This window comes from Nerophis lumbriciformis, linkage group LG09, assembly GCF_033978685.3.
Source record: "Nerophis lumbriciformis linkage group LG09, RoL_Nlum_v2.1, whole genome shotgun sequence".
Taxonomy (NCBI): Eukaryota; Metazoa; Chordata; class Actinopteri; order Syngnathiformes; family Syngnathidae; genus Nerophis; species Nerophis lumbriciformis.
The window spans coordinates 21913828-21927574 of record NC_084556.2 but is presented as its reverse complement, the minus strand read 5'-3'; the positions used below and the strand labels follow the sequence as shown (position 1 = coordinate 21927574).

The following is a 13747-nucleotide window of genomic DNA, read 5'->3' as shown; positions in this document are numbered from 1 at the left end:
TTGATTGAAACTTGTATTAGTAGATTGCACAGTACAGTACATATTCCGTACAATTGACCACTAAATGGTAACACCCCATTAAGTTTTTCAACTTGTTTAAGTCGGGGTCCACGTTAATCAATTCATGGTAAAGTTACATTGTTTAATGCATCCAGCGGGGCATCACAACAACATTAGGCATACTAATGTGTTAATTCCATGACTGTATATATCGGTATCGGTTGATATTGGAATCAGTAATTAAGAGTTGGACAATATCGGAATATCGGATATCGGCAAAATAGCCATTATCGGACATCTCCAGTTTTAAGCTAGCATATCGGCCAGTTTAGCGATTAGCATGCATGCCCCTCTTGCTCTTACTTTGTGTGTAACATGTTTAACCTCATCCTCCAGTGATAATGTTACTTAAGATACTAAGAAATGCAGTTTATTTTCTGTAATGGAGGAGATTATTATTAGCTTAGGGGAGCAGCTACACACTGTGTATGGAGACACATACTTATCTGCTATAGCCTCTGTCGAGTGACCACACATAAAGTATTGGCCAAAAGTGATCGGTATTGAAAAGCATTAATTGGCGCTTGCCGATTATGTATTTTTTCACGATATTCGACCGATGTTAATCGGCACAGCCTTAATTTAAACTAAATGATTGATTTTTACAAATCAGATTAATCGCACTTTCGAATTTGATTCATCATTATGGATCACAAGTTGTTACATGCTTGCATAATAATAATAATGAATAAAGATTTTGGGACACAAATCAAATTTACTGTCAAAATGTATTGAATTCACAACATGTTTGCTCAAACCTGGGTGTACTTTGAAGTGACGTTTGCAACCCTTAGCCTTTAAGGTAACCATCTGCGATTAAAGGGGTCATATTGTGATTTATTTTCTACATTTAAAACACGTCCTTGTGGTCCATATAACATGTAATGTTGCAGAGATTATGTTTTACAGACCATTTTCAAGGCGCTTTCTGACCGTCTCTTAAGGATTTGCCGTTTTGTGGGCGGTCCTATTTACGTGCCTCCACTTCGACTGCGTCTTCTCCCCGTCAGCCATGTGGTAGTTTTTAGTGCTGCTATGTGGAGTGTGCTGACAGATATAAGTTAGAACTATACTCTACTTTGTATTGGAAATGGCAACAGTGGCGGGTGCATGTGCATGTACGAGCCAGTCTGCCCCTCAACAAGACGATAGACAAAAAGAAGGAACTTATTGACTACAATGGTGCACTCGCGCAAAGCTCTTCAGGTAAAACTCTTACTATATGTGGAGATATCCATTCACATCACTACTAGGAAAAACATCACAAATTCCAAACGGATCGTTGGGAGGAAGTATGAAGGAAGACAAGATTGTTTTATAAATAGCTCTGCCATACCTCTAAGGTTTGAATTTCACATTTTCAGGATTTATGCAGATCTCAAATACACAAAAACTGGTACATCTAGGTAAGAAAAGTTGGTTTTGCTTGTACAGTCAAAATAAATTGCGTGAATGATGCAGTATATTTTTGTAATTCATCACATGAGTAATTACATTTTTGACAGCCCTAATTTAAACAATCGCATAGATTTATGATATTCCAATCAATATAATGCTAGTCAATACAAATACAAATCACTTGCTGACAGGCTTTCTCCACAAACATGGACCACTCAGGCAATCAAATTCTTCAATATTTCTGGTGTTATGTTGCTATTATTTGATCAGCATGTAAGAAAATCTTACAATTAAATCCAAAGCAGTTGCAAGCCCGTGAGCACGTGTGCTTATAGCAAATATTGGCAATTTGTGTGGTTTGTGTGTGTGAGTGATCTGATTGCTTATGTGCATGAATGAGTCGTCAGCTGAATTCCATGCAGCCCCAGTTCTATGAATCATGGTGCCATCTGCCTCCTGGTTCTAATCAGAGGAACTCGAGCGTCTCCTGACCCTGCAGATGCCCCTAAAAATTTCAAAATGCTGTCATTTGAAGTGATTGTAAGGATTGATGTCCTTCTGGTGGTTCTCTACTTGGACTAATTGCACACCAACTTGCACCATTTGAAGGCTGCCTGCTCAGCTGCCTCCCCCCCACCCCCCACCCCCCACCCATTTAAAAAGACCAAACTACACTCGCAGTTCTCTAACCTAATTAACATTGAGTCAGCAAGCATGGCGGCGGCAGTGGTCGGGGTTGCGGTCAGGGCCAGGGGATACAGGAATAGCAGACGCCGTGCTGACACACTGCATGACACACTGGGACCTGACAAAAGAATTACACATCACTACACAACTGTGCGTGTAACCTGGCCCAGGTAACACAGCCTGATGCTCCCACTTTGGGGTTGTGTGTCCTCGTTACTGAAATGCTCCTTATAAAGCTTTGTTTAACAAAAAGTAAAGTGATTCCCAAGCTCAAACGGTCAGTAACAAAAACAATTAACTGTTTAGGCCAGTGGTTCTCAAACTTTTTTCACCAATTACCATCTCAGAAAACACCGTAGTTCCGTCATAATGATCAACATTAAAATACAGTAGCGTAGTATGCCTAAGTATTCATTAAAACAAGGCAGAGGTTTTATTTAACAAATATATTTAATATTTTTGGCCATTGTAACATTACACATAGTGTACAACCATCATCAACAATGATACTCCATATACAGTTCACATTTTCAGACTTCTCGAGCGTACCAGTAGATAGAGCCCATGTGCCACTAGTGGTACGCATACCACAGTGTGAGAATCCCTGGGTTAGACAACATTTTCAGATATTGTTCAACGTCAAACTATGTCGTACAAGTGTAATCATAGGTTCACCAATCAAATAAAAATAAATCTACATTTCCACTAGTTGGTACTCTTGTGATGAGCCATATGAATCCAAAGAAAATGCAAAAATCTCCCATGGGATCCATCTCACTGAGCTGGAGCCTCATGAGATTTGCTGGCATGCATTGATTAGGTTTGAATTTTGAGGCATATTTGGTTATATAGTAGTACCTCAACTCACAAGCTTAATTGGTTCTGTGATCTAGCTCTTAACTCAAAACACTTGTATCTCAAATCAACACAATTTTAACATGTAACATGCCTTTTAAAATATAAGAACTAACTTTTAGAAAATAAATATTGTATAAAAAGTATACACTAAAATGTAGTACTAACAACTACAGTCGTTTTATGAAGTAATGTACAGCATTGACCTTGGAGCGTGGACTTCTATGGTATCTCCTTCCAGCTGCTTTTCGTCGAACACATCATCAGCATTTTTTTCAACTTGCATTGATGAATGTCCGCCGTTTAGATATTATTTCAACATCCTTAGATTCATGCTGCTTCAGTATGGTGCAGACTAGCAGTGACCCGCTTAAATTGTTTGGCTACACACTCTGTCATCTTTTTGATGATTTATTTTTTTTTAATTCAACAAATATCATCCATTTCTTTTCTCAGCACTGTCCATCACACTCACTTTCTTCCTTCCCATGGTTGGAAGAACAAAGTTATGTCCATCTCTAGCTATTATAAGCTAATGCTAGCGCGTGAGACCCAATGTTTTGGTCGGATCTTTCGGGGTCTACTGTGACATTTGCTATGCCAACTAATGCTTGTAACTCACATTTTTGCTTGCAATTTAAAGCATAACAGTTAGCCCAGAGACAGCTCTTATCTCAAAACACTTTTAAATTGAGGTACCACTTATTGGTTGAGCTCCAAGTTGTACACATTTTTGGCCCATTCTTTATTTACTGTACTAGGGTTGTACGGTATACCGGTATTGGTATAGTACTGTGATACTAATGAATCATATTCGATACTATACCTCCTCTAAAAAGTACCGTTTTTTTTATTTTTTGTGTCTCTGGACACATGAGGACTTTGAATATGACCAATGTATGATCCTGTAACTACTTTGTATCGGATTGATACCTAAATTTGTGGTATCATCCAAAACTAATGTAAGGCATCCAAACAAGAGAAGAATAAGTGATTATTACATTTTAAAAGTAGTGTAACTAGAACATGTTAAAACAGAAAATAAGCAGATATTAACAGTAAATGAACAAGTAGATTAATAATTAATTTTCTACCACTTGTCCTTAATAATGTTGACAAAATAATAGAATGGAAAATGACACAATATGTTACTGCATACGTCAGCAGCTACATTTTGGAGCCTTGGTTTGTTTACTTACTACTAAAATACAAGTTGTCTTGTGTGTTCACTATTTTATTTAAGGATAAACTTGCAATAATAAACATATGTTTAATGTACCAGAATATTTTTTGTTAAAATAAAGCCAATAATGCAGTTTTTGTGGTCCCCTTTATTTACAAAAGTATCGAAAAGTATTGAAATAATTTTGGTACCTGTACCAAAATATTGGTATCGGGACAACACTATACTGTACTGTAAAACCCCTGGCCTGAACAAAGTGACTCGGTGAAGGGTGGGCTACATTTTCTGTTGCCCCTCTAGGTATTTTAAAAATAAAATGAATGAAATTGTAGGATATTAACATTAATTGACTTTGTCAACTATAGGTTGAGGTTAAGATCTGCACCTATAGCTAAGATGTACTGTAGATATTTTGTTCTAATAGTTTAGCATAGGCACTGTGATGAGGTGGCGAATTGTCCGGGGTGTACCCCAGCTGGGATAGGCTCCAGCCACCCCCCGCAACCTCAAGAGGGACAAGCGGTACAAAATGGATGGATAGCATATACTGATCTACATTAAATATTTTTTTTCGTCTTTGATGTAAATACTTTATCAAAGTGGGCCCCGTATCTTTCAGTATTCGGTAAAAAATGTTTGGACCCGCTGCCCTCAACCTATCACAAGGCAATTACAGGGTGAATTTGAACGGAGCCTGCTCCAGCTGCATGACAGTCAGCTTTGATTTCTTGAAAAAAAATCGAGCTCATTTCCCAAGATAAAAATTGCAAATGGATCGTGCACACAAGAGAGACTTATCATGGCAGTAAAATGTAAAGATGATGAATGTTTCATGTTTGTTTCATGCTTCTTGCGTGCAGAGCACCTTCACCAGTGGATTCACATGCAAAGGCATAGCCTTTGCTCGCAATGCACAAAAGTAATTTATCTGCCAAGGTTAAAATTAGTGCTGTCGAATGATCCACTTAATTAAAAAAAATCTGATTTATCACACTTTTGAATCTTGATTAATCACAGTAAATTGCATTCAAACTTTTAAAAAGACCCCAATATTTTGTCACAAATGCATTTTTATCGTCAGAATGTTATTTTTTAAAATGTTTTACTTGAATGTACATCATTTATTTGCTCAAAAATTGTATCTTAAGCCACTTCAGGGTGAGTTTTAAAGTGAAATTTGCCACAGAGCACACTATTTTTGCACTGACGTGCGTATTGACCTAAACACTAACCATATAACAACCTGCACTATCTTTCAGCAAGTGCAGTCAAAATGAATTGTGTGATTAGGATAGGATAGCACTTTGTTGTCATTGCACTTAAAAAGTACAACAAAGTTATATTTTAAGCCCAGACCTGTTTAAGAGCAGACATACAATGTACAGGAATACTGACATGTCGCCACAAGGGCGCCGCCCCGTAAAAGGTGGGAAAGAGTGGATGTGAGTGGAAGAGGAGGAGTTTTTTCAAAAAGTTATTTTCAGACTAGGCTCCTATGGGTAGGGGGTTCAGTTTGGGGCATACTTGGCAACCTTGAGGAATTCGGGAGATGGGGGGGAGAGAGAGGTTGAGGTGGGCAGGGTTGGGGGGGCGGGGTTGAGGTGGGGGGTGGGGGGGTAGCGGGGGTGTATATTGTAGCGTCCCGGAAGAGTTAGTGTTGCAAGGGGTTCTGGGTATTTGTTCTGTTGTGTTACGGTGCGGATGTTCTCCCGAAATGTGTTTGTCATTCTTGTTTGGTGTGGGTTCACAGTGTGGCACATATTTGTAACAGTGTTAAAGTTGTTTATACGGCCACCCTCAGTCTGACCTGTATGGCTGTTGACTAAGTGGCCTAGTGGTTAGAGTGTCCGCCCTGAGATCGGTAGGTTGTGAGTTCAAACCCCGGCCGAGTCATACCAAAGACTATAAAAATGGGACCCATAACCTCCCTGCTTGGCACTCAGCATCAAGGGTTGGAATTGGGGGTTAAATCACCAAAATGATTCCCGGGCGCGGCCACCGCTGCTGCCCACTGCTCCCCTCACCTCCCAGGGGGTGATCAAGGGTGATGGGTCAAATGCAGAGAATAATCTCGCCACACCTAGTGTGTGTGTGACAATCATTGGTACTTTAACTTTAACTTTAACTATGCCTTGCATTCGCTTGCGTGTGTAGAGAGCCATAGACATCATGTGACAGGGTTGGCACGCAAAGGCAGTGACTTTAAGGCACGCCCCCAATATTGTTGTCTGGGTGAAAATCGATAGAAATTCGGGAGAATGGTTGCCCCGGGAGATTTTCGGAAGGGGCACTAAAATTCGGGAGTCTCCCGGGAAAATCAGGAGGGTTGGCAAGTAGTGTTTGGGGCCAAGAAAAAAAAACGATGCCACGATAAACACAGGCCAAGAGAGAGAGAGAGAAAAAAGACTGCATTAATGCAATTATTTTTGTGCTAAATCGCATGCATTAACTTTGATATTCTGAGTAAAGATAAATGATTTTAAACCAAATAAAGCTATTAATGATCATAATTAAATAAGTGGGTTGTACTTGTATAGCGTTTTTCTACCTTCAAGGTACTCAAAGCGCTTTGACAGTATTTCCACATTCACCCATTCACACACACATTAAATGATAAATGGGTTGTACTTGTATAGCGCTTTTCTACCTTCAAGGTACTCAAAGCGCTTTGACACTACTTCCACATTTACCCATTCACACACACATTCACACACTGATGGAGGGAGCTGCCATGCAAGGCACCCATCAGGAGCAAGGGTGAAGTGTCTTGCTCAGGACACAACGGACATGACGAGGTTGGTACTAGGTGGGGATAGAACCAGGGACCCTCGGGTCGCGCACGGCCATTCTTCCACTGCGCCACGCCGTCCCACACTGATGGTGGGAGCTGCCATGCAAGGCGCTAACCAGCAGCCATCAGGAGCAAGGGGTGAAGTGTCTTGCCCAAGGACACAACGGACGTGACTAGGATGGTAGAAGGTGGGGATTGAACCCCAGTAACCAGCAACCCTCCGATTGCTGGCACGGCCACTCTACCAACTTCGCCACGCCGTAATTGAGTTAATATATCTCGAACAAAGGGTTGTTGCAAAGCCAGAGGCACCAGAAACCTTCCAAGTCTCTGTTTCTGTTCGCGAGGCAAAACAAACATGCATCAGCTGACAGCTGTGCTTTTCTTAGCCAGTTGCACGATGCATTCCCATGCAGCAGCGTGGAAACCCGCCCATATCTGCCCCACAACAAGGCTGACTACTCATAGAGCGAGCGTGATGAGGAAGCTGTGCATGCGCTACATGTGACATTCCACATTACTGTCTGCTTGGCAGCCAGCCTCGGCTAGGCCATCCCAGGGCCCGCAGCCAGAGACGCGCTGCAGCTGAGTTACTGTGCTTACTCAAATATTCATAACTGCATAATGAAAGTAAAAATAGTTTCCACGTGATACGCTCGGCCAGAGGTAAACAAAACGGCAACCGCTATTCTCTTGTGCTACGTTGTTACCATAGGCGTAACGTAGTAGAGCTTTAAAGGAATCGGTGTCCAAACCTTTTCCACTGAGAGCCACGTGCTGAGAAATGTATGCAGGGAGCCACTCTGATATATTTTGTATATTAGAAATGCTAAACCAATTTAATGTACATCAATATATGCTAACATATTTGGAAAGTACAGGATTTTATAAGCTTTTGTGTTACTCAAACTCAAGGACACATCATTTTTATGGCCGTGAAAGTCAATCTGCGTCAAAGTATCTTTTCATCCATCTCCATTTTGACAGAAAAAAAAATACACATACTACATGCCGTTGCATATCTTTTAAACTTTAATATTAGATGAAAAAATGTTTTATTTATTCATGTTTATTTTATTCATTTATTTATTTTTCGTTTTACTCATTTATTTTTTGGGGTTATTTAAAACGTTGATATTATCTAATAACGCAACAAATATTGTATTATCATACATTCCAAACAATTAAAAAAACAAAAACTAAAATATTGTTTGACTTATGATTTCAAAGCCAGGTATCAATCAAATTGTACACTGTAAATATGCGTTAAAAAAATTGGCAGCTCAGTCCCTAGAATTTTACCATAAAAAATGGATAGTTTGTTTTAAAATTTACAGTAATACACTGTAAACACACATTTTACGGTAAAAAAAAAACCTGGCACTCAGTCGCCAGACTTCATTGTTTCCATTTACTGTCGTAGATTTTACAGTAGAAATCTGGCGACTGAGCTGCCAGTTTTTTTGACTGCAAAATCCACCATTTTTTTAACAGTGTATGTAAAAAATACTGTACATAATAATAAAATCCATGGCAGTAACAATGCCATGAGACCAATTCTTATACATTTTTATTTATATACTATTTACTGTTACAAGCGGCCCTATGAGGGCAGCTATAACTGTGATATCATATGGCCCTCAATAAAAATGATTTTGACACCCGTTATAGGTGTCAACACAAATATTTGTTGAATCTCATATGTCTCATGAATAAATTATTCATTTATTCTTAAGAACATGCTGAAGGCCAATACAAAAAACAACTAATTGTGAGACACAACTGGCCCCCGGGATGCGCTTTGAACACCCCTGCTCTAAGGTAAAAAAAACAATCCAATTATGGGAATATAATCATCTGTTCTAGGGTCAAACTGGGGATACAGTAATCCAGAGTTTCCATCGATCCATCCATCTTCTACCGCTTGTCCCTTTTTGGGGTCGCGGGGGGTGCTGGAGCCTATATCAGCTGCATTGAGGCGGAAGGCGGGGTACACCCTGGACAAGTCGCCACCTCATCGCAGGGCCAACACAGATAGACAGACAACATTCACACTCACATTCACACCCGAGTTTATAGCTATTAAATAATTCCAGGCATGACTGCGCTGAATGAATTACTACAAAGTAGGAATTATTAATTATAAATCTAAGATTTCATAGCCATCCCAGGACACGTTGGGAAGACTATGTCTCCCGGCTGGCCTGGGAACGCCTCGGGATCCCCCGGGAGGAGCTGGACGAAGTGGCTGGGGAGAGGAAAGTCTGGGCTTCCCTGCTTAGGCTGCTGCCCCTGCGACCCGACCTTGGATGGGCGGAAGAAGATGGATGGATGGATTTCATAGCTAGAACATAAAAAAGGGTTTGCTACTGTCTAAAAACATTTGTCAACATTATGAGAGCCATTCTACATAACACACAAATAACACACTTAAGTTACACTCTTTATCCAATATAGTAATGCTGCCTGAGGCTGAGCCAATCAGTGGCCACGATACTGAACGCCGTGATCTGATTGGTTTGGTTTCTTCCAATGGACAATACAACTGTAGTATTAATATTTTTAGTTTATTTAGCCATTTTTATACTTGATTTTTTTTTAAATCTAGGGCAAACATTTTTCAGTATATACTGTATTTTTCGGACTATAAGTCGCAGTTTTTTTCATAGTTTGGCCGGGCTCCAGTGCGATTTATATATGTTTTTTTCCTTCTTTATTATGCATTTTCGCCAGGTGCGACTTATACTCCGGTGTGACTTATACTCCGAAAAATACGGTACTTACAAAAATTTAAATTCCGCAATATAGGGAAACGGGCACAACTGCAATCAAACACTTCATTAATAATTAATGCAGTTAATTTTGAGAATGTGTCAAGAGCCAATAAAAAAACAGCTGTAGGACAAAAATGGCCCCTGAGTCGTACTTGAGACACTCCTGCTCTAAGGTCAAAAACAATCTTTTTGTCAAACAATTTCAATGTCAAACGGGAATAGAATACATCTGTTCAAGGGTCAAACTGGATACAAAAGTCACTTCATTGTGCACCACCTGCAATGCTGTATTTTAAAATGAGCAGTTACATGAGAAAAATGATCACAGTACAAATTGGTTAGTAAAATGTAAAAACAGTACCGTATTTTTCGGACTATAAGTCGCAGTTTTTTTCATAGTGCGACTTATATATCTTTTTTTACTTTTTTATTATGCATTTTCGGCAGGTACGACTTATACTCCGAAAAATACGGTACATTGAAATCTCACTAAAGCACAGCTCAGTTAACTGTCAATTCTGTTGTACGTGTTTAATTAATACTGTTTTTGTGTCGAGGAGACTTTGGTGCTACTTATAATGAACTCCATTTCTGGTTCTACGGTTATAATCACACAAAAAAGGCCAGGCAAAAGCGCACACACAATTACTGAGCTGAATTTTTAAGGCACTTGTTGATTTTTCTAGTGAAATGTGTTGAGTTTTTGTGTATTGCCCTAAAAATGTTGGTCAAACTCGCAATAGTTTGACTTGATATGTTGTGTAAATCAGTAACTGTCAATAAAATCTGCCATTGTTTTATTCTCATTCAGGTGAACTTGTGACAACACATCTCTGGCCTCCCTGAGTACCATGAGCTCTGGCTCTGCCCAGGATGTGGCAGTCGAGCATTTCCTGCGGGACATAGAAAGGCGGAGCAAGCGGCTACACTGCGCTGTGATTGGCTGCGAGGTGGAGCGACCTCGCAGCGACATGAACCTGCTGTATCGCAAGAGCCGTTTGGACTGGAGGCAGAGGGACCAAGATGGCAGCAAGAAAAGGTGAGTGAGGCAGAATTTATATAGGAGATTAGATCAGCGAGGGATACACAACTCTTCGGGAAGATTCAGTGGGTTTCATTCCCAAATTTGGATTCTGAACACAACTTGTTAGCTGGAAAAGTCCTGAACAAATTTGCATAGCAGCATTTCTTACTTAATATGTAGAGTAGATGAGACAAACTTCTATAAAGTCAGCCAAATGTCAGGAGGCAGAAGGAGGCCAAAAAGCAGCATGGCAGAGGTCAGGAAAACAAAATATGAATATGGAATTATGGCAACGCTCGGTGCAACTGCTATTTTCAAATGATGAGGTTATACACTTAAGGCCTGATTTAGTAAAGGTTTACGTGTACTAAAACTTAATGGCCGAGCGAAGTTAATCGACTAAATGTGTGCAAAGTAAAGTGAGCAGAATAAGGTGTGCAATCCATTTTGCGTCTGTGTCTTCATTAATATGCAAAGTATATGCTTGTCATCAAAAAGCCCACGATACTGGGAGGAGAAAATGCAAATATATTATACAGCACACGCGATGTGATTTATCAACACTCATCATCGCCCTGGGGGCACTACTTTGCATTGTATTTAGCACGCTTGAAAAGGACGCGCAAACTGACAGTTCCCTGTGAGCGAGGAGTGCTCACTCTGCAAAGAGACAATGGACAGAGAACCCTACGTCCTACGTGTACGTTTCGATATATTTGAAAGGGCAGAAATGAAATAAATATTAGACAGTAGACACATCATCTATTCAGCAAGATCATTTTATAATTTTATTACAGCAAGTTAATTTGATTGGTTTTGGTATCATTTGTTTTATCACATAGAATATATCGTTAAGATATATCCTATATGATAAAAAAAACTTCTAGAAGGGTGCATTTTTTGCATCTAGAAGACAGTAGTGCAGCCTCCCCCCATGCGCCTTCAGCGGTAAAAAAGAAAAGATGGTCTTAATGTACAGTAGATGCTCTGCACGGCTGCTACTAAAATGCCCATAAAAAGTGGTAGATGTCTCCTGCTTGTTTGAAAACATAAAAACGCCACAGGTGCGACCATGATAAAATAAATGTGCAGTACATGAGAGTGTAATACACGCAAAATCCTCATTTAAATCAGGCGGTCTGCACCACTTTTCAATTGTACGTGCAGTCTTAGTAGATCGCACGCAACACGCCCACTAATAGTTCACGCTGTTTTATAAATTGCACACGCTGTTTAGCGCAAGGTATTTGGATCTTAGTAAATCAGGCAGAGGTGTGGACTCGAGTCACATGACTTGGACTCGAGTCATGAATTTGATGACTTTAGACTCGACTTGACAAAATGTAAAAAGACTTGCAACTCGACTTAGACTTTAACATCAATGACTTGTGACTTCACTTGGACTTGAGCCTTTTGAATTGACATGACTTGACATGACTTGCTACTTTCCCCAAAACCCAAAGATGAAAAAGTTATTCGGGAGCGCTCCGTCTTTTTCATTGTGTACTTGTCTATCAGCGTTGCGTGTGTCAGCTGGTGTGGTCTCAGTACAACAGCCAATCAAATTAGATCTACTTTGTTTTCATCACACAGCATTCATCCAATCAAATTGCAGGACAACCAACGAAGAAGACATGTCCAAACCACACGCCAGTGAACAAAAAATGATACCTAAAATAATTTTGTTTGGGTATAAAAATTACGAGGTGGTCAACACAAAACGGTTTGCAGTATGCAACACATGCGGTTCGAAAATTATTGATGGAGAGGCAACAACTTCCAACTTCGTCCGGCATTTGAAGTTGCACAAAGAACGGTAAGTTTTGAATGTAAGATAACGTTTATTGGCTAAGTAACGTGACTTTTATTTGCTGTGTAGTTAAATCAGTGAGGCTGTAAACTCACTGCTAACGTTATAACGTTATTGCAAACACGGGAATCTGTTGCAGTTCACTACCTTATTCATACTTTTTGTTCAGTGATTTTTTTAAGCAGGGTTACGTTAGTCAATATATCACACGTAACGTTAGACGGCGGTCAGCAGCACCGCGTATTTTAGCCACCTAAAAAAAGACAAAAATAGTAAAATAAAGGTCAGTTAAAATGTATACTATATTATGAATATGTGTACCGTTTTAGCTAGCTTTCTGACATACTGTTGGTTGTTTACCTCAGTGGTCCCCAACCACCGGGCCGCGGCCCGGTACTGGTCCGTGGATTGATTGGTATCGGGCCGCACAAGACATTTTTTTTTTTTTCTTTTTTTAATTAAATCAACATAAAAAACACAAGATACACTTACAAGTAGTGCACCAACCCAAAACAACTCTCTCCCCCCTTTTGTTCTGGGCATTGAACATGAAGACTCTTCCTTCACTGTTCCGAGTGGCCATGAGAGTCTTGGCAGTGCCTGCCTCCAGTGCTCCAGTGGAGCGAGTTTTCAGCCATGGTGGCATCATACTACGCCCCCATCGTGCACAAATGACTGACAGACTCTTGGCTAATTTGGTCTTTTGCAGATGCAATGCAGCATAGGGCCCTGACATATAAAAAGTACCACTTTTTTGTTATGTTCATGTATATGTCATGTTTTTTCAATGTTAACACTTTTGTACAAGTAAGTACATTTGCACTTTATTTTTCAATGTGTTTGTTCTGTAAAGGAATGAGTTAATGTTTAAAATGACTGGTTAATATAGTGCTATTATAAAGTGCAATGTCAGCACAATTTTATTTCCTGCAATTTAAAATGCACTTGTTTTAATAAATAAATACAGCGTTTGAAAAGCATACACAATCTGTGTTAATATATTAGTCTGTGGTTAAAAGGACTTGAAAGGACTCGAAACTCAAAATGCAGGACTTAGGACTTGACTTGAGACTTTCCAGTCTTGACTTTGGACTTGACTCGGGGCTTGCCTGTCTTGACTCGGGACTTGACTCGGACTTGAGGGCAAAGACTTGAGACTTACTTG

The 13747-nt window shown here is 39.9% G+C and overlaps 2 protein-coding genes across 2 annotated transcripts in view; one reads left to right on the top strand and one right to left on the bottom strand.

The window, feature by feature from the left end:
- The window catches only part of LOC133607525 (neuronal tyrosine-phosphorylated phosphoinositide-3-kinase adapter 1), a 90595-nt gene that overhangs the window by 43637 nt on the left and 33211 nt on the right, over positions 1-13747 (top strand). The window contains exon 3 of the mRNA XM_061962240.1: positions 10560-10787. Within this exon, the coding sequence (XP_061818224.1) occupies positions 10600-10787 (188 nt within the window). The 5' untranslated portion in view covers positions 10560-10599. The remainder of the gene's footprint in view (positions 1-10559; positions 10788-13747) is intronic.
- The window catches only part of mogat3b (monoacylglycerol O-acyltransferase 3b), an 83820-nt gene that overhangs the window by 64072 nt on the left and 6001 nt on the right, over positions 1-13747 (bottom strand). The gene's annotated exons all lie outside the window — the stretch shown is intronic.